Source organism: Kogia breviceps, chromosome 1 (assembly GCF_026419965.1).
Source record: "Kogia breviceps isolate mKogBre1 chromosome 1, mKogBre1 haplotype 1, whole genome shotgun sequence".
In the NCBI taxonomy this organism is placed as follows: Eukaryota; Metazoa; Chordata; class Mammalia; order Artiodactyla; family Physeteridae; genus Kogia; species Kogia breviceps.
Genome location: NC_081310.1, coordinates 86,008,278 through 86,030,940, shown reverse-complemented (window position 1 = coordinate 86,030,940; position 22,663 = coordinate 86,008,278). Strand labels below are relative to the sequence as shown.

Here is a 22,663-nt window from a genome sequence, read left to right as displayed (position 1 = left end):
GGAAGCCAGGGAGCTCCGAGAGCCAGGCGGGCTCATTCACTGTCTCTACCACCTCTAGGCTTGCAGGCCGCTCTCTGGCTGCTCTCATACCCACCTCATGCCTTGCTGGGTCAGGTGTCCTGCTACCTCCTCCTGTACCCCAGAATGCCCACTTTGTTCCCACACACAAGCCAGGAGCCAAAACAAGTGTCTCTATTTTCTTTTTAAACCCAGGTGTTTGGAAGCAATATAAAATCTCTCCCACACACCCAGAACCCCAGAACTGCCCACCCAGGAGAAAAGGAGATTTAGGGTCCTGGCCCCTCATTCTTTGATGCTGTAGAGTAGGTGTGGGGACACAGGGGTGGGGTAGGGGGCTTCTCTTGTCCCTGAGAAGGCAGAGGTACTGGCTAGCCTGCCCTTGCCCAGGCTTGGATACCTCAGGCCCTCCCCTTACTCCTGCACCAGCGGCAAACTCAGTAGAAAGGAAAAAAAAAAAAAACTAAAAATAAGAACAGTCCTCCTCTCCCTCTCAGGTCGCCTTCCTCCTCCTACCTAGTTAGGGAGAGGTCTCAAGTATTGCCACTGATGGGAGTTGGGCAAGGACCACAAGAGCGGGCATGGAGGGGTTCTGCCCATTCCTGTCTCCCTACCAGGAGGGGACGGGAGGGATGGATAAATGAATGGGTAAATAAAATGAATTGATAATAAATAAAATTAGCAAATGAGTGAATAAATACAATTATTAAATGATTGAATAAATAAGAGTAAATAAATAAGGAAGGGAGCAAGGAAAGAAAAAATTCCATCTAAGGATTCACTTGCCCCCAACCTGGGGGGAATCTACGCTGGCACACTAAATAAGGGAGTGCCAACAATCCCTTAGCTTCAAGGGGGTCATCACTGAGACAGGGGCATAGGGAGGAGGTGGCTCCCAGTTTACAAAAAGGCAGTTCTACCACAGAGACAGAGTGCAAGGAACTTGTCAGGAGATGTGTGTTCCCACTCAGCGGGTATAGACAGGGAGGGTCCACGCATGGCAGTAAAGCTGGATGCCCACACCAGGGACCCAAGATATTTGTTGACAGCAGCGGGGGGACGGGTAATTGGCAGTGCCCAGCTATGCTAGCGGACAGGAAGATAACCATGCCAGGCAGAACCTGCAAGGTCATGGGCAGGAAAACAGAGACATCTAGTTACTTGGCAGTGACGGTGGTGGCAAGTACTTGTGCTTCGTAAGATGGGATCATGGGCCTAGGCCTGCACCTGGCAGGACCATGGCTAGGGGAATACCCTCATCAGGGGGCTTGGAGTCAATTCTACTTGGCAGTGGAGACATACAGCATCTGGTACAGTGCCTTGAACATGGTAGGTGCTAAGTATCTTTGATGAATGGGTGAATGGATTAGGAGGAGGTCAGGTTGCAGAGTGCCTGAGCTGAGAACAGAGACCATCTTCTTGGTACTAAGGGGAGATACTCCCATAGGGCAGTGTTTCGGGTCCCCTTGGTGTCCCCCAAGAGGCATCTGCCCTCTGGCACATGCTACTGCACCCGAGAGCTTACCCAAAGGTTTCACATGTTGGAAGACAGTTGGGGGCCCCGGGGAGTGGCAGGCTCAGGCACTGATGGCCTGGGGGGCTGGGCTGTCCCTGGAGGCTTAGCCAGTAGCCCTGAGGGGGGCAGGCGTTCACTTCCTGAGCCCTTACGCCCAGGAGAGCCATCACCTGCTGCCCGCTGAGGCAGAGAGGGCTGGGAGGCTGAGAGTGGGCGGCCCCGAGGTCCTAGTCGCCGTCCACCTCCTCCTGGGGGAGGCCCCAGCAGAGACACCTGGGAGCGTCCAGCCCGGGATAGGCTGGCATGGAGGGTTCGGGCAGGTGGGGCCGGTAGGCGGGAGGTGGATGCCCAAGGCCCCCGGGCCAGCAGAGGGCCGGCTCGGACAGGGACAAGTGGGGAGGCTGGGGAGCCTGCTCCTGCTGATCTTCGAGCAGAGCGAGCAAGGAGGGTGACTGGAGAGTCAGGGGAGAGGGGGAGAGGGCCCCGCTGGTGCGTCAGGGCAATGGCCACGTTGGAGGTCACTGCGGCTGCTTGCAGGGGTGCGTGCACTAGTGGCTCCCACAGCACCGGCTTTCCGCTGAGCCGAGCTCCTGTGCCTGGGGCCAGGCCCCGAACACCCCGAGCCATATCCCTGTCATGCTGCACCAAGTGCTGCTCCATGATGCCCCCGCTGCTGCCTGGACTTGGCTCAGAGCGCTTCCGCTGCAGTATGGAATTCTTCTTGCCTAGAAATTGCCCCAGGGGAAGGAGTTAAGGATAGGAAAGGAATCCAAGATGAATGTTGGATATCAAAAGTATGAGGGTAACAAGATGTAGGCAAGGGATGGTGGTGGGGTGAAGGTAGGGGATAGGGGTCAAGAGTATGGAGATGGAGTTGGGGGTGGAGATTGGGAGATGGGAGTTGGAGGAAGAGGGTCAGGGGATGAGTATATCAGAGATGGTGAGGGTCAGGGACTGGTACTCAAGGGAGGAGGAGTCAAGGCATGGGAACTTGGGGTGATATCTCCACGGGTAGGAGATGCTGAGTGGTAAGGACAGTGACCCACAATGTTGGAAGCCCTATGGGGGCATTTGCTGGGACTAGGTTGGGCTGGGGTATGATGCTGAGGCGCCGGAGCCTGGGGCCTGGGACACTGGGGACTCCTTGCTATGGACAAGGGGTGAGGGCACAGCCTGGACCCAGAGCAGACAGGGTGGACAGGCCTCACCAATGCGGCGCAGCCGATCCATGGCCACTGTCTCGAAGGCCCGGCGCATCATGGGGAACTCCTCGAGCACGGCGTTGAAATGGTCCACGCTGAGCGAGTAGAGGCGGCAGTAGGTGTCAGCACGCACACTGGCTGTGCGTCGGCCCCGAGTCAGCAGACAGATTTCTGGTGAAGTTGGGAGGAGGCCTTCAAAACCACTGTCCACAGAACTCCCTCTCACTGGGCCTGCAGCAGCTGACCCAGATTCCTCAGGCTCCTCCCCAGGTGGGAGAAACTAACGATTACCCACCCACCCAGGGTCCCTAAATGCTCCAAGCATGGTCACTCTCCAGACCTGCATAATCACTGTCCTCATTCTGTCCAAATTAAAGCTGATAACCAGGCAGCTCTTGCTGGCCCCCAGACTCCTAGTTATTCCACTCCACTTTAATTCCCAACCCACCTCCACTGCTTTAGCCCAAGGGATAGGCCTGCGGCAGTGCCCTCTGTGTGCCCTCCCCTCCCACCCCTTTGAAGGAACACCAAGGGCAACCCAGAAGGAGAAAAGCAGTGCCAAAGGGCAAAGGGTAACACAATGGGGAGGTTGGAAGGTGGTGGGTGATTTGGGGACTGAGAGAATATATGAGCCTCACATCACTTTGGGTAGCAGCTGGCAGAACTGCCCCCACTGCCACAGGCTGGGTCCCTGATTCATACCACCATGGCATTCCACAAGGGAGCCACAAAGGTCAAGCCCCTGGGACAGCACTGCTTTATTCCTATCTTTCCCTCATGGAAACCTCATGAGATCCTTGGATTTCACTGCTTAAGGGTTCTAAAAGGCTCACTGGCCCAGTAGTTTTCAACCTGGCTATACATTGGAATCTCTTAAGAAGCTTTTAAAAATACAGAACTCCAGACCCCAGACCCAGAGATTCTGATTGAATAGGCCTGGGGAGGAGCTGGAACTCTATGATCCTGCAGCATAGCCAGGTGAAGACCCTGAGCCAGGGGAGCAGTTGCCCTCTGCTCCAGACCCCCCGACCCTCCCTGAGGCCTGCTGACCCCCAAAGTATGATCCATCAGTGAGGCGGGTGTCCCGGGCGCCACGTGCCAGCACACTGAGCAGCCCATGCTGGATGAAGTACATCTTCCTGCCCACGGAGCCCTCACGCACCACGAGGTCCCCCGGCTGGAAGACCTCAAAGCGTAGCTTGGTGAGCACGGCCGTGACGAAGCTGGGGTCGGCGTGGGCGAACAGCGGCATGTGGGCCACAAGGCCCCGGCAGGTGAAGTTAATGATCTCCTGGGCAGGGGAGGGGCCTGTCAGGCAGGCTGTGCCCCCTGCCCCGAGGTGCTCCCATCGAGCTCATCTGTCTCCAGAAGCCCCACCCCTGGGGTCATGATCTGCCAAAGGACGGGTATGCTTCAGTGGGCCTGGGACCATCTCTAAGCTCCTGCCTTCAGGGCTCTCCCATGAGCCTTCACAGGATCATCCCCCACAAATAGAGATCCCTGCAGCCAGTATATTTCACCCCTATGAGCTTCAAGAAAGACCCTAGCCCCTAAAAGTCCTCCAAAGGCCTGACCTCCCATGGGGCCCTCTGTAGGCCCCACTACCTGTAGGTGCACCCGCTGACCAATAGCCCCCACCCCAGATGGCATCCCAGAAGCCCAGGTCCTTGAAGAGCCTCCCTCCAGGGCCCCGCCCAGTCCCACCTCCCGAAGCGGTTCGCTCAGCTCTCCTAGGATGCTTTCCTCATCAAACATCTTGCCCTGGTAGCGGTGCTCATAGTACTCATGGATGCGCTGCCGTGTGTCAGCTGGCAGCTTGTGGAAGGACATATACTGCTCCACCTGCTTGTACTGGAGAGCCAGCCGATGGCCAGCAGGCAAGAAAACACAGAGACAGATGTGGAGCCAGAACAGTGTGTGGGGAGCGGTGTGTGAAGGAAGGTCACAGACGTGGGCCAAACCCAGAGGGTTGAAACGTGGAGGCAGAAGGGTATACAGATAATGGTGGTGGATACAGGGAGGACACAGAGCACAATCACAAGAAAAGCCAGACATGGGCAGGGCAGGGGGGGTGTCCAAGGACAGGTGCATTGGTCCAAACAAGGAAGAGGTACACACATGGCACAAATGGACATGGGGCAAGGCAGGACACAGAGATCCAACAAGGGCATGCGTCAGAATGGGCTCCAAGTTGAGCTACCCAGCCTCCAGCACCCCTCCCCTGCCTTTTCCTGCCCTGCTGACCTTCTCCTGGTACTGACGCCGAGAAGAGTCCAGGGACTGGATGAGGGCGGTGGCGTGGCCGATGAACATGGCGTAGCACGTGGCGCCCACGATCATGCTGAGCATGGTGAGCCAGACGTCGGGCATGCCTACAGGTGCCTGCTGCCCATATCCAATGCAGAGCATGTGGCTCATGGCCTTGAACAGGGCGTGGGAATACTGGCGGCCCCACGAGTAGTTCTGGGGGGCAGAGTGTATTGCAGAGCTGGGCATAGACCCCTCAGAGCCTCATTCTCCTCCTGCCCCCTCTTCTCTTTCAGTCCTTCTGTCTGCCCCCTTCTACTTTAGAACTGCCTGCCAGGGGAGGAACTTAGGTTTGGTTCTGGGGGGCCTGAGACAGAAGGGGCCTCTTTTACAGCATGGGGGCTGCAGTTTCTGCCTAGGTTTCCTTCCCTGCCTGCTCCCTCCAACACACAAACACTTCTTCTGGGCCTCTTTCCACTCTCCTCTCACCTCCCCACCTCCTCACTCCTGTCTTCTCTCTTGGCCATCTCTCCATCATCTCCCACCTCCTGCCCCCTTTGTTCAAGCCTCCTGCTCAGGGAGAAGAGCCCTTGGAAGGCCCAGGAGGGGCTGAGCTGTGGGGAGTTCTCACCACCATATGGTTGATGGAGACCCAGCAGTCGGGAGGGAAGTCCTGCAGCATGGGGACCAGGAACTGCAGACAGCCATCCCAGTGACATAGCAGCAGCATCATTCCGATGAGGTTGAAGATGCGAACCACAGCACTGGCCAGGTCATAGGTCATGTGAAAGATCTGAGGAGTCCGAGGAGGGGCTGCTGTGGACAGGAACCCCTCTCTGCCAGTACTTCTCCATTCCTGGCCTTGCAAATACTCTCTTTGAATTTCTCTCTAGCCCTGGCCCTCATGAATGTTAAAACTCTGGCTATTATTCACTCATGTAGAGCTTTACAGCGTATATAGCTAATACAAAGGAGGCTGTATTACTACTCTCATCTTATAAAAAGGAAAATCGATGCAAATCACGTGCCCCAAGTCACACAGCATGTGTCACAGCAGAGACTCAAAAAGGTCTGCTGCACAAGTTGCCCAAGTGTAGCCTGGGAAAGAGGAGAGAGGGCATTTCACAGTGTAATGTCCCCAGGGCATATATAATGATTAATGCCAGAAGTCCTCTTCCCCTCCAATAATAAAAATAATAATAGGTAATTTACTGAGAACTTACTATGTGCCAGGCACTGTTCTAGGTGCTTTACAGGTATTAACTCCTTTAATCCTTACAACCTTATCATATGTAAGTATATTTAACATTTTCATTTTATAGAAGGGGAAACCAAGTCTCATACAGTAAACAGTAAAACTGGGATCTGACCACAAGCAATGAGATTGCAGAGCCCACACTCTGAACCACTAAACTCTGCTGCTGTCTTGAAGCTGAAACTCAAGCCTCTCCCACACTCTGCAATTCTTAACTCCTCTCCTACACCTTCCTCCCAGAGTCCAACTAACCCTCAAGTGTTTGTCCAGCAGTTGTGCTCCACCCTCCTGTACCACCACCTTCTCACCTTGGGGACCCATCCCCTGAACACTCATTCTGTCCCTGCTTCTCCTCTACCAACTTTGGAGACAGCCCTCCCTTGGAAGCCCCACCCATCTGCCCCACCCAATAAAGTCACCAGGAGCCCCACCCATATCGCTGTCTGGAGTAGTCTGCGAGCCCCCTGCCCACCTCCCCACCCCACCTCCTCCCACTGGTGTATGTAGCGGATGAGGCGGGAAAGGCGGAGCAGCCGCAGCAGGCTGAGGATCTTGGTGAAACGCACGATGCGCAGGGCCCGAGCTGTTTTGTAGACCTCGGTGTCCAGTCGTGGCTCCAGCTCCACCACCAGGAAAATGTAATCCACAGGAATAGAGGAGATAAGGTCAACCAGGAACCAGGTGCGCAGGTAGCGTGTGCGGATGGCCCGCGGTGCCAGCAGGATCTCAGCACCCTCCTCTACCACGATGCCCGTGCGGAAGTTGAGCACCAGATCCATCAGGAAGAAAGTGTCAGAGAGGACATTGAAGACGATCCAAGGTGGGGAGTTCTCCTCCTTGAAGAAGGTGATGCCCACAGGTAGCACAATGAGGTTCCCCACCATCAGCAGGAGCATGATCAGGTCCCAGTAAAACCTAAGGTAGGGATGGGATGGGAAGTAAGACCACAGCGATATTTCACGATGATGGTCAGCCACTAGACTAAGGGTAGATAGTCTCTCAGACAAAAGTGGGCAAGGATACAGAACAACAGAATGACCATTCACAGCTAGTGGGAGTGTAAATTGGGACCACCATTTGGAAAAAGTTTGGAATTATCTAGTAAAGTTAAACATTTGCATCCCCTGCAACCCAGCAATTCTATTCCTAGGTATACACACATTCAAGGGAAAAACGTGCTCCAGGAGATATATACGGAGATAACAGCATTAAATCTGGAAATAATCCAAATGTCCATAAGTAGAAAAATGTAGATAAGATAAACACAATAGATAAATACACTATGATACACTCATACCCTGGAATATTATACAACTGTGAAATCACTCAACTGCAGCTACACTCCACAGTACGAATGAATCTCACAAATTTAATGTTGAGAAACAAAAGGATACACACTGTATGATTCCACACATACAAAATTCAAAAATCGGCCAAACTAAACTGCGTCATTTAGGGATTCACAGAAAAGTGGTAAAACTATAAAGAAAAGTAAGAAAATGATTACCAAAAGTTAGAATAGTGGGTTTGGGAAAGGAATGTGAGAGCACTAGGGAGCCTTCTGGGATATCAGCAATGTAGTTTCTCTTGACCTAGATAGTTGTTACATGTGAGTTTGCTTTACAATTATTCTTTCATATATGTGTGTGTGTGTGTGTGTGTGTATACATACATATATCCTGCTATGTACTATACTATATATATATCTACCTTATATATTCACTATATATATATCCCTACTAAATATACCCCTAATGTGCATATATATATTCTTTATATAGTAATATATATGTAATATCCTTACTATATGTATATGATCTATGTCACTATTATTAAATATTTTTAAGTTAAAAGAAGATAAATACCCTGTGCTGATCTCACAGGGTTGTTGAAAAAATATGCACTGAGACAACGGATGTGACTGTGCTGTACAAGCACTAGTTGGTATTATGACTCACCCACCCTTTATCCCCAGATTTCTGAAGAGGTTGCTGCTTTTCCCATCTCTAGCTCTCTGTCCATTCCTAGTCTAGGACTTCATGCCTTCCCTAGCCTTCCCCAGCCTTCCCCACCCCATCCCTCCTCCCCAGCACAGTTGGGCCCATAGTTCCTGTTTCTCTGCTGGGATGTGCTCATCTGTGTCCCAGGGTGGGGATGATCTGTCCTGCCTCCCAACTGAACTAGCTTTTCAGGTATGCCCCTCCCTCCTCCACAGCACCTCAGACAGGGCTGCATATACAGAGAAGCTCCATAGCAGGTCCTGAGACAGCAAGGCTTGAAGCTCTGCACTCCTTTCCTCCCCTAACCTCCCTGTGCCCAATGGGACTCTGGCTGAGCCGAGGCAAGGGCATGGGCAGGGGAGAGCCATACTGCTGTGGTGGAAGCTGTGAAAAGAAGAGGTCAGGAGGGAGTGAGATGAAGCCTTCATTCAAAGAACTTCATTGGACAATCTCAGGGTCCCAAGTAGCTATGGTGGTTTCAATTCCAGGACACACCTAGATGCAGTATCAACCCGGGACCCAGTCCCTTCTGACTCTGACTGCAAAAATCAACCCTTTCAGCCCCAGAAAGAAGTTTGGTGGTCCCCAAGTCCAGGCCTCCAGGAAGCCCTTCAGACTGTGTGATTTCAATCAACAACAAATCCTGGATCCCCTCTTCTCCTTCCTGGCCACTGGAGAAATCCTGTACTGTAAGCTGGGAGAGGAGAGGGAAAGAGGGCTTGCCTGGCCATAGAGCATCTTCACAGCCTGACTCACAGGCAGTCACAAGCCTGGCGTGTGATGCAGGAGAGAGTACAGAAAAGAAGCACAATAATAAGGGGAATACATGGCTTCTGGGGATACATCTGAGGGTGAAATGGGGGAGGGGAGGGAGATCCACAGGAGACTAGAAAAGGTGCACTGGTAGGGTGAGAATGAGGCAGTAAAAAGGAGGGGAATGAAAGGAAAAATAAGAGAAAGAGGAACATTTAGGGAGTGTGTATGTCTGTGGATTAAGATGATGTCTAGGTCTCCAATTGTGTTTCCAGGCTCCTGATTCACACCTCATCCTTTCTGCTCATTTAGCTCCCCAGGTTAGGTGCTTTGTACACATCCTTGCCACATCCAGAAGCTGTCCTTCATTTCCCCCAAGGACAGGGTTGCTCTCTTCCCCTAGCGACCTTGATGTAGAGGTACAGCCTGATGGGGACTATGGAATGGCCCCACCCCCACTCTTCGTTCCTTCGGTCTGGTAGTCACCTGGGTGGTGGTCACATGGGGGGTGGCCTTGCCCCTGTGTTGCTGTCTCAAATCGCTCTGCGTCCAGGCCCTACCCTGCCGAACGCCGCCTTCAGCACCAGGGACAGCGATCAGAACTACTGTCTGGACACTCCTTCTTCCCCTTCCGCAGCGTCCCTATTTCTTCTGGTCGCCTTCCCTGCTGAACTAGGCGGGTGCTGGGGGTGGGAATGGGGACAGTGGGAAATAGCGGGGCTTGGTTTCTCCCTCAGGCTGACCCCGAGCCTCGGAACATGACAAAATTCCCCAGATCCCCAGCAAGCAGGACAGGAGGAGAGAGCAGTCCCTAATTCCAGTATTCCCTGTGGTGCAGGTAGGGTACCGGGTTCCTGAAATGGGAAATCCAGGTCTCTGTTGTCCGCTTGTCCCTTCCAGCGCCCCCAGCATGAAAAGTCACCAAGGACCTCCGGCTGGGGATCCTTCACCCAAGAATTCCCGGGCTAGGTTGGGGGAAGTGACTCTGTCGGCCCAACAGGGGACCCCTGGGCCGGAAATGAAGTGTCCGTGGAGGGTGGGGCGGGCCCGGCCCCCCTGTCGCGGCCCGTGAGGGTGGGATCTGTGTCCCCCGCCCTCCCTGCCGGACCCCCAGTACCGGAAGTCGCTGTAGGGGTGGATGATCCAGGCCCCCGCTGACTTGACCCGCTCCTGCTCGATTTCCACTGCTTTGTGGCTGCCGAACACGCGAAGGGAGAACTTGTTGACCGTGGGCTGGAGCAGCGTCCCGAGCTGCCTCCTCTTGGGCTCGGGCCCGGTCCCGGGCCTGGACCCAGGGATCGGATCCGAGGCCGTGGTTGTAGACGCCGGGGCAGCAGGAGGCGCCCTCTCCAGCCCAGGGGTCGCCCCATCGCTGGCCCTAGTCGTCGGCCGCTGCTCCGCCTCCATGACGCGCGTTAGCTTACACGTTTGGCCTCCTAGACCCTGCCGCGGCCATTCGGGACCCCCGACCCCTCCCGGAGTCGGAGCGGGCGCAGCCCAGCTGACTCGGAACGGAGGCGTAGTCGGCTGGGAACCGCCGGCGCGCGGAGAGGAGGGGGTGTGTGCGACAGACTCCCGCGGGCTGCGGGCGGGTTGCGATGCGCCCCCTGGCGAAAGCCGAGCGAAGGCTGGGCAGGGCGGGCGGAGGCGGGGCGGACCGAGAGCCATCCCGGGAGGGGGCGGGACCAATGTAACGGGTAACCCGAGGGACACCCCCCGGTGGGCGTGGCTTAGCCAATGGGGGCGGTCCTCCAAGTATAGGAAGAGAAGGAGTGGAAACGCAACCAGTGCCACGGAGAGGGCATGGTCTAGAGCTGAAGGGGTTTTATCCGCCGAGTGCCAGGGAGGCAGAGCCGCCTGCGAGTGGAGGGTAAACCGGATGCTGGTTGTAGCTCGTGAGGCTCGGGAAGGCGAAGAATTGGGAACCAGTGGAAGAGATGGGGAATAGCTTTTAAGATTCTTCTTACTCTCGCTTATGGACTTCCTGCGTTTCACTTTTTTCTCTCAGCACTCTCCTAGGCATACTCCTTTCTTCTGACCTCCTCCATACTGCTCCCCCTCGTATTTCATTTCCGAACTCATCTGCCAGCCCTCACCAAAAGCAATTCTGCCAGTTACTGAGTGGACGCTGAGGATACAAGGATGAACACAAAGTCCTATCCATAAAGCCAGTGCTCCTCTATGCCCGCAGATGAGACAGGTAAATTACAGTGCTATGTGATGTAAAGGGCTATTTTGGGGGGTTTTTTTGGCTGTGCTGCGCGGCTTGCGGGATGTTAGGTCCCCGACCAGGGATCGAACCCTGGGCCCTCGGCAGTGAAAGTGTAGAGTCCTAACCACTGGATCACTAGGGAATTCCCTGAAAGTTCTTATTAAATATCTCAAATTCTTCCCCTCATCTCCACTTCTTATTGTCACTGCCTTATTTCAAGCCCTCAGAATTTTTTCACCTAGATTATTTCAGACGCCTCTAAATGGGTCTCTGAACTCTCTCAGGCCAATTATTTTTCCACAGTCTGCCAGAGTTACCTTCCTAAATCCAAATGTAGCTATATCACTTGCTTAATGTCCTTCAAACTTCCCCATCTTCTATAGGATTACAGTTAAATTCCTTAGAATGACATACAAGGCCCTGCAAAATTTGGACCTAGTTTCAACAACCTTTATTGTGATAGTCCCTCTCTTGAAAGCCAGGAGTCCAATTCTGTTTAAATGTTTTGTTCTGCTTTGTCTCCAGGCCTTTGCAAATATATTCTCTGCCTGCTATCCTTCTCCTCCAATTTACTTTCCAACAGTTGGTTCAGATGTCATCTCCTCTAGGAAACCTAAATAGAAACACATTTATAACTCTACTTTCCCAAGCTAGGGTCTAGTCCACAGCTTTCTTACAGTGACCAGGGCACTGCTGTTTATAACAGCTCTTTGTCACACAGCTGCCAATATTTGTTTACAGGTCTTTCTCTTCCATTAGACCATTGGTCCCCAACCTTTTTGGCACCTGGGACTGGTGTCTTGGAAGACAATTTTTCCACGGATGGGGGGTGGGGTCGGGGATGGTTCAGGTGGTAATGCGAGCGATGGGGGGGATGGTTCAGGCAGTAGAGCGATGGAGAGTGGCAGATGAAGCTTTGCTTGCTCGCCCGCCTGCCGCTCACCTCCTGATGTGTGGCCTGGTTTCTAACGGGACACTGACAGTACAGGTCCATGGCCCCGAGGGTTGGGGACCCCTGCGTTAGACTGTGAATCTGTGAAGAACAAAAGCCTTACGCCTGCCACATGCTGGACACATAGTGAACACTTAGTAAATGCTTGTTGAATGAATAAGGGAAGTGTTCATGTAAGAGCAGGTGAACTACACTGCCCTCTTCACCCCTTAATTATTCTTCCTCTTCTATTTTAGGAAACTTTTCCTAAACCATTTCTGTCCAATTGATGTAAGCTCCATTTGATTACACCATCCTGGCTCCCCTCAGATATTTTACTTGAATATAGTTATCCTCAGGTTATTTTTTTCATTTCCCTTATTATTTCTCAATTCCTTCTATAGAGTCTCTAACTCTGCCCAGTTTGTCTCAAGGTCTCCTTCACCTTCCTCTTTTTTTTAATTCAGTAAATTTACACTTCTCATATATCATGGGTAAGTACGTAACATAAAGTTCTCAAAAAATTTCCCTTTCTTTGGCACCTGATTCTCCACCCCTCCATTTCTCAAACCTTTCCTCCAAGGCCATACCCCGCTCCCCCACCCACCCCGAAACGTGCGTAGCTTTTGCTCAGGAGGAAAGATGGGAGCCCTTCTTTGCTGTGGTTAAGGTTGCTGAACTGTTTTAAGAACTGAACTTTCACAGGCTATGCTTGAGACTCACACCTCACCACCAAGTCTCAAAAGGTTTGCGGAGCGGCGACATTCCGTAAACAACAACCCCTACTTTTCAACCTCCAAACCTAACAAAACAAGCCACAGCAGTCTCATGAAATAGGTAAAAGATCGAGGAAGGATACGGAAGGACACGAGGGCCTGAAGGGGGACGGGGGGTGCGAGCCTGGTAATCCCATACGACTCTCTCCCCGCTCCCATGAACTTCCGTCCTAGCACCTCCTCCGCTCTCACGGTCGAACTGCTGCGAGCTACGCGAGGACGCGCTGGCGTGCGCGGTCCTGGGGGCGGAGCCCAGGGGTAGCTGGGAAGCGACGCAGGACGTGCGTGCGTGCGTACGTGCTCGCTCGCGGTGGCGGCGGCGGATCGGAGAGGCCAGAGCCGGAGACCGAGCTGGGATCGGGCCCCGGGCGGGGGCGGTGCGAGCGGCGCCAAGCGGATCCTGGGGGCGGGGACGGAGCCGGGGCGGGCGGGACTGGAGCGGAGCCCGGGAACTAGGCGGGAGGTCCCAGGGTCTCGGGTTAGGGGGGGTGGAGCCGCACTTCGTCGCCGCGGGGGTGCCGGGACTCCGGCCTCAGTGCCGCCGCCATCACGGACTTCCTGTGGGACAAGCGCACGGGCCTCGCCGCCAGAACGGTGAGCGCGCGGGCTGGCGGGCCGCGGGGCCGCGCGGAAAGATGGCGACCGCGGGGTGGGCGGGAAGAAGATTGGATTGGGGGCAAGGGGTCGGGGCGAAATTAGGAGAGGGGGAGGGCTGAGAACTGGGAAGTGGCAGAGGTGAGGAGTAGGAAGATGAGATGGAAGGTCGACCTGCCCTAGATGTATTCTGGAAGACAGGTGGGGAAGTTGGGAGGGATCAAAGTAGGAGAAGGGGTGATGGAGGTGGTTCCAGAGATGAGAAAGAGTAGAATATCAAAGTTGGGCCAAAGCCTGAGAGGGGGAAGACACCACGGTGTCACTTGGAGGATATGGAAAGAGTTACCCTAGGAGTTATTTCTGGATTTTCTGAGTGAGAAAGAGAAAAAAAAGATGCACAAGTTGAGAAAGGTTGCAGGCTGGAGATCCTTGGGGGAATGTGGAGAAGGACAGCCTGTGAGGGACTTTGGTGGCAGTATGTATATGGTGAGATGACATTTGTGTGGCTGTGCTAAGCAAGGTTGGATTACCTGGGAGAATCTTGTGCTTGCATCTTCTTGGTTTCCTACAAGCCCTGTTAGGCCAGGAATGAATCAATTGCCACCCTCCTCAATTTGAGAAGTAGCTCAGAATGGGAGCCAGATGTTGCAGTCATGCCTTTTCCACACCTAATCCTACTCCCGCTAACAAGACTTCTGTCCCTGGGCCTATTTAATTGCTTTCTGCCCTCTTATCATCTTCCTGGATTGTGACAGTGATTTCTCTCTGATTCTTTCCTTGAAGGAAAAAAAGGATTTGTGCACCATGCCATTCCAATTCCAATAACCAGAAGGTGGCCAGCTTTTAGCCAACTGGTGCTGATATGAATTAAAAACCAGTTATTCTGTACTTAGTAAGCACAAAAGGGGAGGGGCTGGATGGGAAGCTGACTGCAGCTTGGAGCCACATGTACTTAAAACCACTCTAGGGGGATTTGGCCAGTGATGTGAGAAATGATTAAGATAGTTCAAGGGGCCAGACCCAGGTCCCTGGAACTTGCTTATATTTGGTTTATACAACTATATGTAGAAACCTAGGAAACTGGATTCCTGCCTTCAGGACATGGATGGCCTATTTGGGGAGATAAGATACACTTTTAATGATTGTAAAACATTTGTGATAATAGTGTATAGTAAAGCATTATTTTGTTGAGTTATGAGGAACTTAGCATGGCACAGATCTGTCCTAGATGCCAGCCAATGATGAACTGTTGCAGTCTTCATCAGTTACACAGTCTCAACTGTAATGAGCTGTGGCCCAGACCTGAGTGTCTTCATGAAGGCATATTTGAGGAAAATCAGAATAGAGCAATGAGCTGAGTGGGGGGGAAGATTCCTAAAGTTTTTGCTAGAGTTAGTAGGTGAATATATATACTCCATTAAGGAGGAATTGTAAGCACAGAGGAAGACTGAGGAAGTTGTGAGTGGTTTAAAAAAAAAGTAGAAATTGAAGAGCAGAAAGCAGCTTAGCATCTCTGGAGCAGCCAGTCCTTGGAGGGGACTTCTGAAAACTCAGAGCTCGCCCCAGTATTGCTACTTTTCCTTCCCTTCCAGATGCCTCATCCTCGAAGGTACCACTCTTCAGAGAGAGGCAGCCGGGGGAGTTACCACGAACACTATCGGAGCCGAAAGCATAAGAGACGAAGAAGCCGCTCCTGGTCAAGCAGCAGTGACCGGACACGGCGGCGCCGACGGGAAGACAGCTACCATGTCCGTTCCCGGAGGTGAGGCTTCAGGAGGAGAAAATCACACTTGGCCCACTCACTTATTCGTTTATTCAACAAAGATTTATTGGTCTCAAGCTAAGTAGCTGGTGGAAGGTGATGCTCAGAATGGATAACAAAATAACCCATTTACACTGTGGTGTTAAGAGTCTTATCATAGAGGAAGTATATAGTAAGGAACTGAGGAAGCATCCAACAGGTTTGGTTGGAGTGGGGCAAGATGTGTAGTTCAGGGAGAACGTCCCAGAGAACGTGACATCTAAGCTTGTCTGGAAGATGAGAGAAGTGTCCCAGACAAAGGAAAAGCAAGTGCAAAGGACTAGGGGCTAGAGGTAGCTAATGAGCTAATAGACAAGATAAAGATCTCCATGGTTTTAATAACTTAGCAGCATGTTCAGTGGAGGGATGGGTTAGGGATAGTTTGGAGCAAAGCTGGATATCAATCAGGAATAGCTCAAAAAAGAAATGGCTCTTTATTCCATTGCATCACTGGAGGGGAGGAGGAGGCCCTCAGAGGGAGTTGTTCTGCCAGTGTTTTCAGAGGTTTTGGTGATCTGCAGGTGTGGACATCCTCCTCTGTACTTAGTTACCTCACTGCCCTGGGCCTTGGTCCTCACGGAGAGACTTGAGTGTGTGAGAGCAACTTTTCTAGCGATACTCCTTGTCCTCGGTGAGGGAGGACCTTGTTGCATAGTATGACAAGGAATGTGGCCTGAACAGATGCACTTAATGGGTGTTTGTTGTCCAACAGCAGCTATGACGATCGTTCATCTGACCGGAGGGCGTATGACCGGCGATACTGTGGCAGCTACAGGCGCAACGACTACAGCCGGGATCGGGGAGAAGCCTACTATGACACAGACTACCGGCATTCCTACGAATATCATCGGGAGAACAGCAGTTACCGCAGCCAACGCAGCAGCCGTAGGAAGCACAGACGGCGGAGGCGGCGCAGCCGGACATTCAGCCGCTCATCTTCGGTGAGTGTCAGCCCAGGCCCTTCCTCTCCCCACTCTTCTTCAGCCCTCTGGGACCCTGGTAAGTGAGAAGTATCCTTGTTCTCATCTGAGCATTTGGGGCATGAACACTGAGGTGGGCACTGAGTCTGTCTACTGTCTTGGAAGCTCTCCGACTCTTGGAGGGCCCTGGAATCTGCTTTGGAGATTGATGGGCACAGAGCATTTGTGAACCCCAGTGCCCTCCCTGGCATGCTGGGCTTATTGTGTTGGGAGCAGCTCCTCCACCCCCCAAGGCCTCCACTTTCTAATGGGGACCTTGCTTGTGAACTGCCTTTCTCCCCCAAGCCGTGGACTCCATGGCCCCGTCAGCAGGTGGGCTTGGGTGGGGGCAAGGGGAGACCTGTGCCCGCCTGGAAGGGCATCATGTAGAGCATGGGGTTGTGGGTGACATTGGCAACGACACCACTTCTCTGCTCTGCCCGTACCTCTCCCCGTTCCCATTTTGGGTTTGGGGACTTGGGATTATGCGCCGCTCTCTCTTCTCACCCCGATCCGCCTTACTGCATCTGACGTGTTCCCTTCCACTGTCCCCCATCATCGTCTGTCCCCCCTGGCTGGGCGCCTGTGACCGGTGACCCCTCCACCACCCACCCCGCCTCCCTCCGGCCCCCGCTCCGACACCTGGCTTGCTCCGACCCCCCCCGCCCCCCGACAGCAGCACAGCAGCCGGAGAGCCAAGAGTGTAGAGGACGACGCTGAGGGCCACCTCATCTACCACGTCGGGGACTGGCTACAAGAGCGATGTACAAGCCAAATCGTAACAATCCTATAGCCTGTAATGGTCCCATAGCCATCCTAACGTCCCGAGCCAACCCAAGTCACAGCCTCTTTTGCCTTTTCTCAGTGGTGTTGTTTATCTGGGTGGTTTGAGTTGCTGTTGAGAATTGACCTCTGCTGTCCACTCCCAGCTCTCATGGCCCCTGGGTTAAAGGTGGTGGGAATCATGCAGGGGTTTTCTTCCCCTGTGACCATCTGTATCTGTTCCCCCTTCCTTCATCTCCTCACCCCAGGTTGCTGTACCCTTTTTTCTTCGAACTCAGCTCATTCCCCACCTTCTCTCCCTCCCTCTCCCCGACCCTGCTCTTTTTCATTTCAGATGAAATTGTAAGCACCTTGGGAGAGGGGACCTTCGGCCGAGTTGTACAATGTGTTGACCATCGCAGGTAACTGTCAGCTCCACTCTGTACTCCACACCTGGTAGCCATAAAGAGGTAGTGAGGGTTATCTGGGGCTTTTTTGCTAATGAGCTATAGGGAGGATATCTTAATCCCCAGGCAGCCCTGTTCAGCCTGAGATGTTCTTGAGATTCCAGCAAAACCCTCTTCTGCCATCCTATAGGGGCGGAGCTCGAGTTGCCCTGAAGATCATTAAAAATGTGGAAAAGTACAAGGAAGCAGCTCGACTTGAAATCAATGTGCTGGAGAAAATCAATGAGAAGGACCCTGACAACAAGAAGTAAGTGAGTGAAGGAGTATGTGGGGAGTTTGAGAGGCTCCATCTCTACACAGGAAAACCCTCCCGACCTGGACTAGACAGGCAGGGGAGTTGCAGACCTTCTCATCCATCCATCTCTTGTTCATCATCTTAGAGTAGTAGAACATTAGGGCAGGAAGGGAGGGTCTGTGACATTTTCTAATCCTTTCCCCTTGTTTTCAGGGCAGTTAGATTGTTCTGCAGTTTGGCTCCGACCCAAGATGGCCTCAGTAGGGATATGCACTGGAAATGGCCCTGAGACTGAGAATCAACATTTTCATCAAAAAATTAGTTGTGCTTTTACTACCTAGAACTATGCTAATGAAGCCACAGACATTTATGTGTAATTTTTCTGTTCACACATATTCCATAATCCAAACGTAGAATAAGAATATTAAGCAAAGACATAAGTAGGTATAAACATGGGCCCAATGATGGCTGATGGTGAGTGAATTTCAGGAGTGGGAGTTGGGGTCAGAATGCAGAAGTGGCAGTTTGACAATTTACGGTCCACACTGAAGCCTGGCGCTTGGCAGCTCCTCAGCAAATAGAATTTTTTTTTTTTTTAACTGTTTAAAATGTTGCAGGAAAATGGTTTGAAGTTTCGCAGGTAGTACTTTTCTCCTTGGGTCTGCCAGAAAGGCCACTGCTTAGCTGAACTGAATTTTCTTGGTGATAATAGCTGGCATGTTTTTATACAAGTAGGTGGAATAAACAGCTATGCAGTCCCTCTTTGTTGGAGGGGTGGTGGGCAGATGGGAGCTCATCAGACATCCCCCTTCCCCCATCTCTCTTCCCAGCCTCTGTGTCCAGATGTTTGACTGGTTTGACTACCATGGCCACATGTGTATCTCCTTTGAGCTTCTGGGCCTTAGCACCTTCGATTTCCTCAAAGACAACAACTACCTGCCCTACCCCATCCACCAAGTGCGCCACATGGCCTTCCAGCTGTGCCAGGCCGTCAAGTGTGAGTGGGGCGGGCCGAGGCGGACTCTGGGGCAGCCCCTCCCTCCATTTGACCTCTTCTGTCTCAGTTGTACACTGCTGAAGCCCCTAAACAGTCAACTCAATTATCTGCAGTTCATTTACTCACTATCATGTTGACATCTCTTTCTCTTCTGACTTAAACTCTTTTACTGATGTCCTTACCATCACTGATTGCTCTTACTCCACATTCAACCTAGCAGGAGCTGGAAGAGAAAGTGTTTGAAGTCAAAGCACCTAATTACCTCTTTTTTCCTTTATTCCCCTTCCTTGGGAAAGTGTAAGTCAGGCAGCAGGCACAAAGAGACAAAAAGATTCCTCAAGCTAGAGGTTTACATTTGTCTGAGCTGAGAATGCTCTCTGTTCTCAGCAAACCAGGCGGGAGCAGGGAGTAGTACATACTTCCTCTTGAGTCTTCATAACAGTACAGTTTCAAAGAGTTGAATTCACAGGAGTCAGATAGACACATATCAAAGTCAGTGCAAAAATGCACCCCATAGGGACTTCCGTAGCAGTCCAGCGGTTTAAGACTCCATTCTTCCACTGCAGGGGGTGCGGGTTCAAGCCCTGGTTGGGGAACTAAGATCCTGCGTGTCACGTGGTGTGGCAAAAAAAAAAAAAAACGTAGCAAGCCATCTTTATACATTGGTTGAGAAGTACACGTATATGTGATGTTAAAAAGTATAGGGCTTCTGACGTGGATGGACCTAGAGACTAATACAGAGTGAAGTAAGTCAGAAGGAGAAAAACAAATACCGTATCGATGCATATATGTGCAACCTAGAAAAACAGTACAGATGAACCAGTTTGCAGGGCAGAAATGGAGACACAGATGTAGACAACAAACATGGACACCAAGGGGGGAAAGTGGCAGGGGTGGTGGTGGTGGGATGAATTGGGAGATTGGGATTGACCTATATACACTAATATGTATAAAACAGATAATTAACAAGAACATGCTATATAAAAAATAAATAAAATTCAAAAATTAAATAAGTACAGGGCTTCTTAGACTAGGCATTTCATTTGGATGTAGAGCAGAAAGCAGCCTAGTGCGTCTGGACCTGCCTTCTCACCAGCTTTGAGCTAGGTGACCAAACCTGGGGTCAGCTGGTACCAGTTAGCTCTGGCCACCTGGACCAACCCTGACCTGGCCTTCTCCTCTGCAGTCCTCCATGATAACAAGCTGACACATACGGACCTCAAGCCTGAAAATATTCTGTTTGTGAATTCGGACTACGAACTCACCTACAACCTAGAGAAGGTAAGATGGACAGGGTCCACCCCTTGGCCAGTGGGCACAGGTGACCATGCCACTTTGCCTTTCTCTTAGCCCTTTCTGTCCTCCCTTTTACTTCTTTCTCCTACATTTTCTGCTCTGGCTGTGACTGAGTAAAACTGCAGTACCAGAATAGATGGAAGGGGAGAGATACAAGACTTAAATTGGAAGAGAATTTGGAAAAAGAACCTCAGTTAACTTTCCAGTAGAGTGAAAACACTTGCAAGTTTCTTGGTTTGGGCTTCCTTTTCTTTCTGTAAGGAAAGCTCAGCTCCACTGACTAACTGGAGATCATGGAGATCTCAGCTAAGAAAGCTATTCCTCACTTTGCTACCTACTATGTATTTTCAGAAATACTGTACACTGGTCACTTGGGTATACTCTTTAGATGCATAGAGACTTGCATGCTATTCCACAGTTATTCCTAAATCTTCTTCCTCCCCCACTCCTAAAGTAGTCTGCTGGCCATGGGGGCGGCTGTAAAGCAGAAGGCATGTGTGGGAGCAGGCCAGAGGTCAAAGTTGTTTTTTTAAGACTCAGAAGCACTTTAGAGAATAGTGGTAGAAGCTCGGTCTGTTCATTCTCTGTCTCGATGCAGAGGTTCATGTTCTTCCTGCTTTGCTCCTAGAAGCGAGATGAGCGCAGTGTGAAGAGCACAGCTGTGCGGGTGGTAGACTTTGGCAGTGCCACCTTTGACCATGAACACCATAGTACCATTGTCTCCACCCGCCATTACCGAGCACCAGAGGTCATCCTCGGTAAGGGGGGAAGGACAAGGTTGTCCAAGTATGTGAGGGGGTGTGGTGGTGAGGATAGGGCCCCATGAGCCTCATAGTACCTTTTCCTTCCCATTCCTACCCAGAGTTGGGCTGGTCTCAGCCTTGTGATGTGTGGAGTATAGGCTGCATCATCTTCGAATACTATGTTGGCTTCACCCTCTTCCAAGTAAGTGGTGGGGTGTTTTATATGACCACTAGGTATTCTGTTACCTAATTTCCTCGTCTGCTGAGGAGCTGCCTGCTCACTCCACATTGCTTATCTTCTTGGCAGCTAGACCTCAGCATCCCCTCTCGGTCCCATTCTCAATTCTGTCTTTGTTTCCCAGACCCATGACAACAGAGAACATCTAGCCATGATGGAAAGGATCTTGGGTCCTATCCCTTCCCGGATGATCCGAAAGACAAGGTGAACCTCGAGTGGGAGGGACTTAACCCTTTTCTTTTTCTCTCCACAAAATTGGTCTCTATTACATCATTTTCTTTTTTCTTTGACACCTGGCCCTCCCGTCAGCTACTCTTGAGATGAGGGACTAAGGGAATCATCCCACAACAAGAGGAACCTCCTGATTCCTCAACTTCCCCCTTCCCCTCTAGGAAGCAGAAATATTTTTATCGGGGTCGCCTGGATTGGGATGAGAACACATCAGCTGGGCGCTACGTTCGAGAAAACTGCAAACCACTTCGGGTGAGCCGGGCTGGGAATAAATTGTGCCCACCACCCAGAGGTCACTTCCTTCTTAAGGTGTTTTGCCCCTGGAATGCATTTCACAAGCAGAGGGTTAGGAAAGAAGGGGAGGAAAACTGAAAGAAGACATCTTTTGTTGATAGAAGAGAGATAAGAGGGAGTGGTTTTATGGAGGGAATGAGGTTAGACAGCCATGTTTTTCTTGAGCCAACCAGAGATGAAAGCAATGTTCTGGATTCTTTAGGTCAGGCAAAAAAGAATAAAACTACCTTTGAAGAGGTTACATTTTATTGAGGAGCTAAAGAAGATTCATGAAGTTGACAAGGATATACAAGTAGAACTTTCAAAGAGTATGAAGGAATAATTGTGCTAGTGGGAAGGTAGGGTGAGCTGTGACATCAGAAATGGTCACGGTGTGGTCATTCATAATGGTAGCAAGCAGAGCCTTGGTCCTTCAAGATTGAAGTCTAGGGCCTTGAAGAACGCAGGGTTTGTAAGGCATCATGCCTCACCTTTTTCCTGCCCTCCACCACCAGCGGTATCTAACCTCAGAGGCAGAGGAACACCACCAGCTCTTCGATCTGATTGAAAGCATGCTAGAGTATGAACCTGCCAAGCGGCTGACCTTGGGCGAAGCCCTTCAACACCCTTTCTTCGCCCGCCTTCGGGCTGAGCCACCTAACGCCAAGTTGTGGGACTCCAGTCGGGATATCAGTCGGTGACGATCAGGCCCTGGGCCCCTCTGCCGCTCTAACAGCAGTGGGTGTCCAGTCCAGGACACTGGTGCTTTTTTATACAAGAGAACAGAGCCGGAGCCCCCTCCTTCCTACTGGCTCCCTATGTACCTGTGAATATGTGAAATAGTGTAAATATGAAAGAACTTGGACCTATCGCTTCAACCCCTGCCTTGTACATAATGCTATTCCATCTCACACTCTTCCCACCCTCACTTGCCCCTTCACAATTGAGTTGGATGGGGGCAGAATGAGGTAACCAGATGGCATCTATCCCATGTTTTATAAGGAATTTTGTACAGTCTTTGTGAAATAAAATGACGTGCTTCATCTGACCCCCATCCCTGGAGTTTGAGGTTTGGGGGTGCTGGGGTGGAGGGATGAGAAGATTGGCAACGAATGGAGTCCCATCTTATCCTCCAAAATTAGCTATAGTCAGGTTAC

The 22,663-nt window shown here is 51.6% G+C and overlaps 2 protein-coding genes across 7 annotated transcripts; one reads left to right on the top strand and one right to left on the bottom strand.

Annotated features, from left to right (window-relative positions):
• Nucleotides 1-170: 170 nt before the first annotated feature.
• Nucleotides 171-12,705, bottom strand: HCN3 (hyperpolarization activated cyclic nucleotide gated potassium channel 3). Of its 2 annotated transcripts, XM_067037632.1 has the most exons (9): nt 10,959-12,705; nt 10,109-10,186; nt 6,724-7,153; nt 5,615-5,776; nt 4,981-5,199; nt 4,441-4,587; nt 3,787-4,027; nt 2,743-2,907; nt 171-2,259 (listed from the first exon to the last, which is right to left on the bottom strand). In XM_067037632.1, the coding sequence occupies exons 1-9, from the start codon at nt 11,012-11,014 to the stop codon at nt 1,553-1,555; spliced, it is 2,205 nt and encodes a 734-aa protein (XP_066893733.1). In that variant the 5' UTR covers nt 11,015-12,705; the 3' UTR covers nt 171-1,552. The 2 variants fall into 2 exon arrangements, with proteins under 2 accessions (XP_066893733.1, XP_058912744.2); XM_059056761.2 differs by having other exon boundaries at nt 10,109-12,705.
• Nucleotides 12,706-13,213: 508 nt separating this feature from the next.
• On the top strand, nt 13,214-22,554 carry CLK2 (CDC like kinase 2). Of its 5 annotated transcripts, none has more exons than XM_059064525.2 (13): nt 13,214-13,504; nt 15,097-15,266; nt 16,018-16,246; nt 16,941-17,028; nt 17,382-17,448; nt 17,624-17,740; nt 18,559-18,725; nt 19,912-20,006; nt 20,650-20,779; nt 20,884-20,966; nt 21,127-21,206; nt 21,395-21,485; nt 22,022-22,554. In XM_059064525.2, the coding sequence occupies exons 2-13, from the start codon at nt 15,097-15,099 to the stop codon at nt 22,205-22,207; spliced, it is 1,503 nt and encodes a 500-aa protein (XP_058920508.1). In that variant the 5' UTR covers nt 13,214-13,504; the 3' UTR covers nt 22,208-22,554. The 5 variants fall into 5 exon arrangements, with proteins under 5 accessions (XP_058920508.1, XP_058920523.1, XP_058920530.1 ...); XM_059064540.2 differs by having other exon boundaries at nt 13,222-13,504; nt 16,944-17,028; XM_059064547.2 differs by having other exon boundaries at nt 13,322-13,504; nt 16,021-16,246.
• The last annotated feature ends 109 nt before the right edge of the window (nt 22,555-22,663 follow it).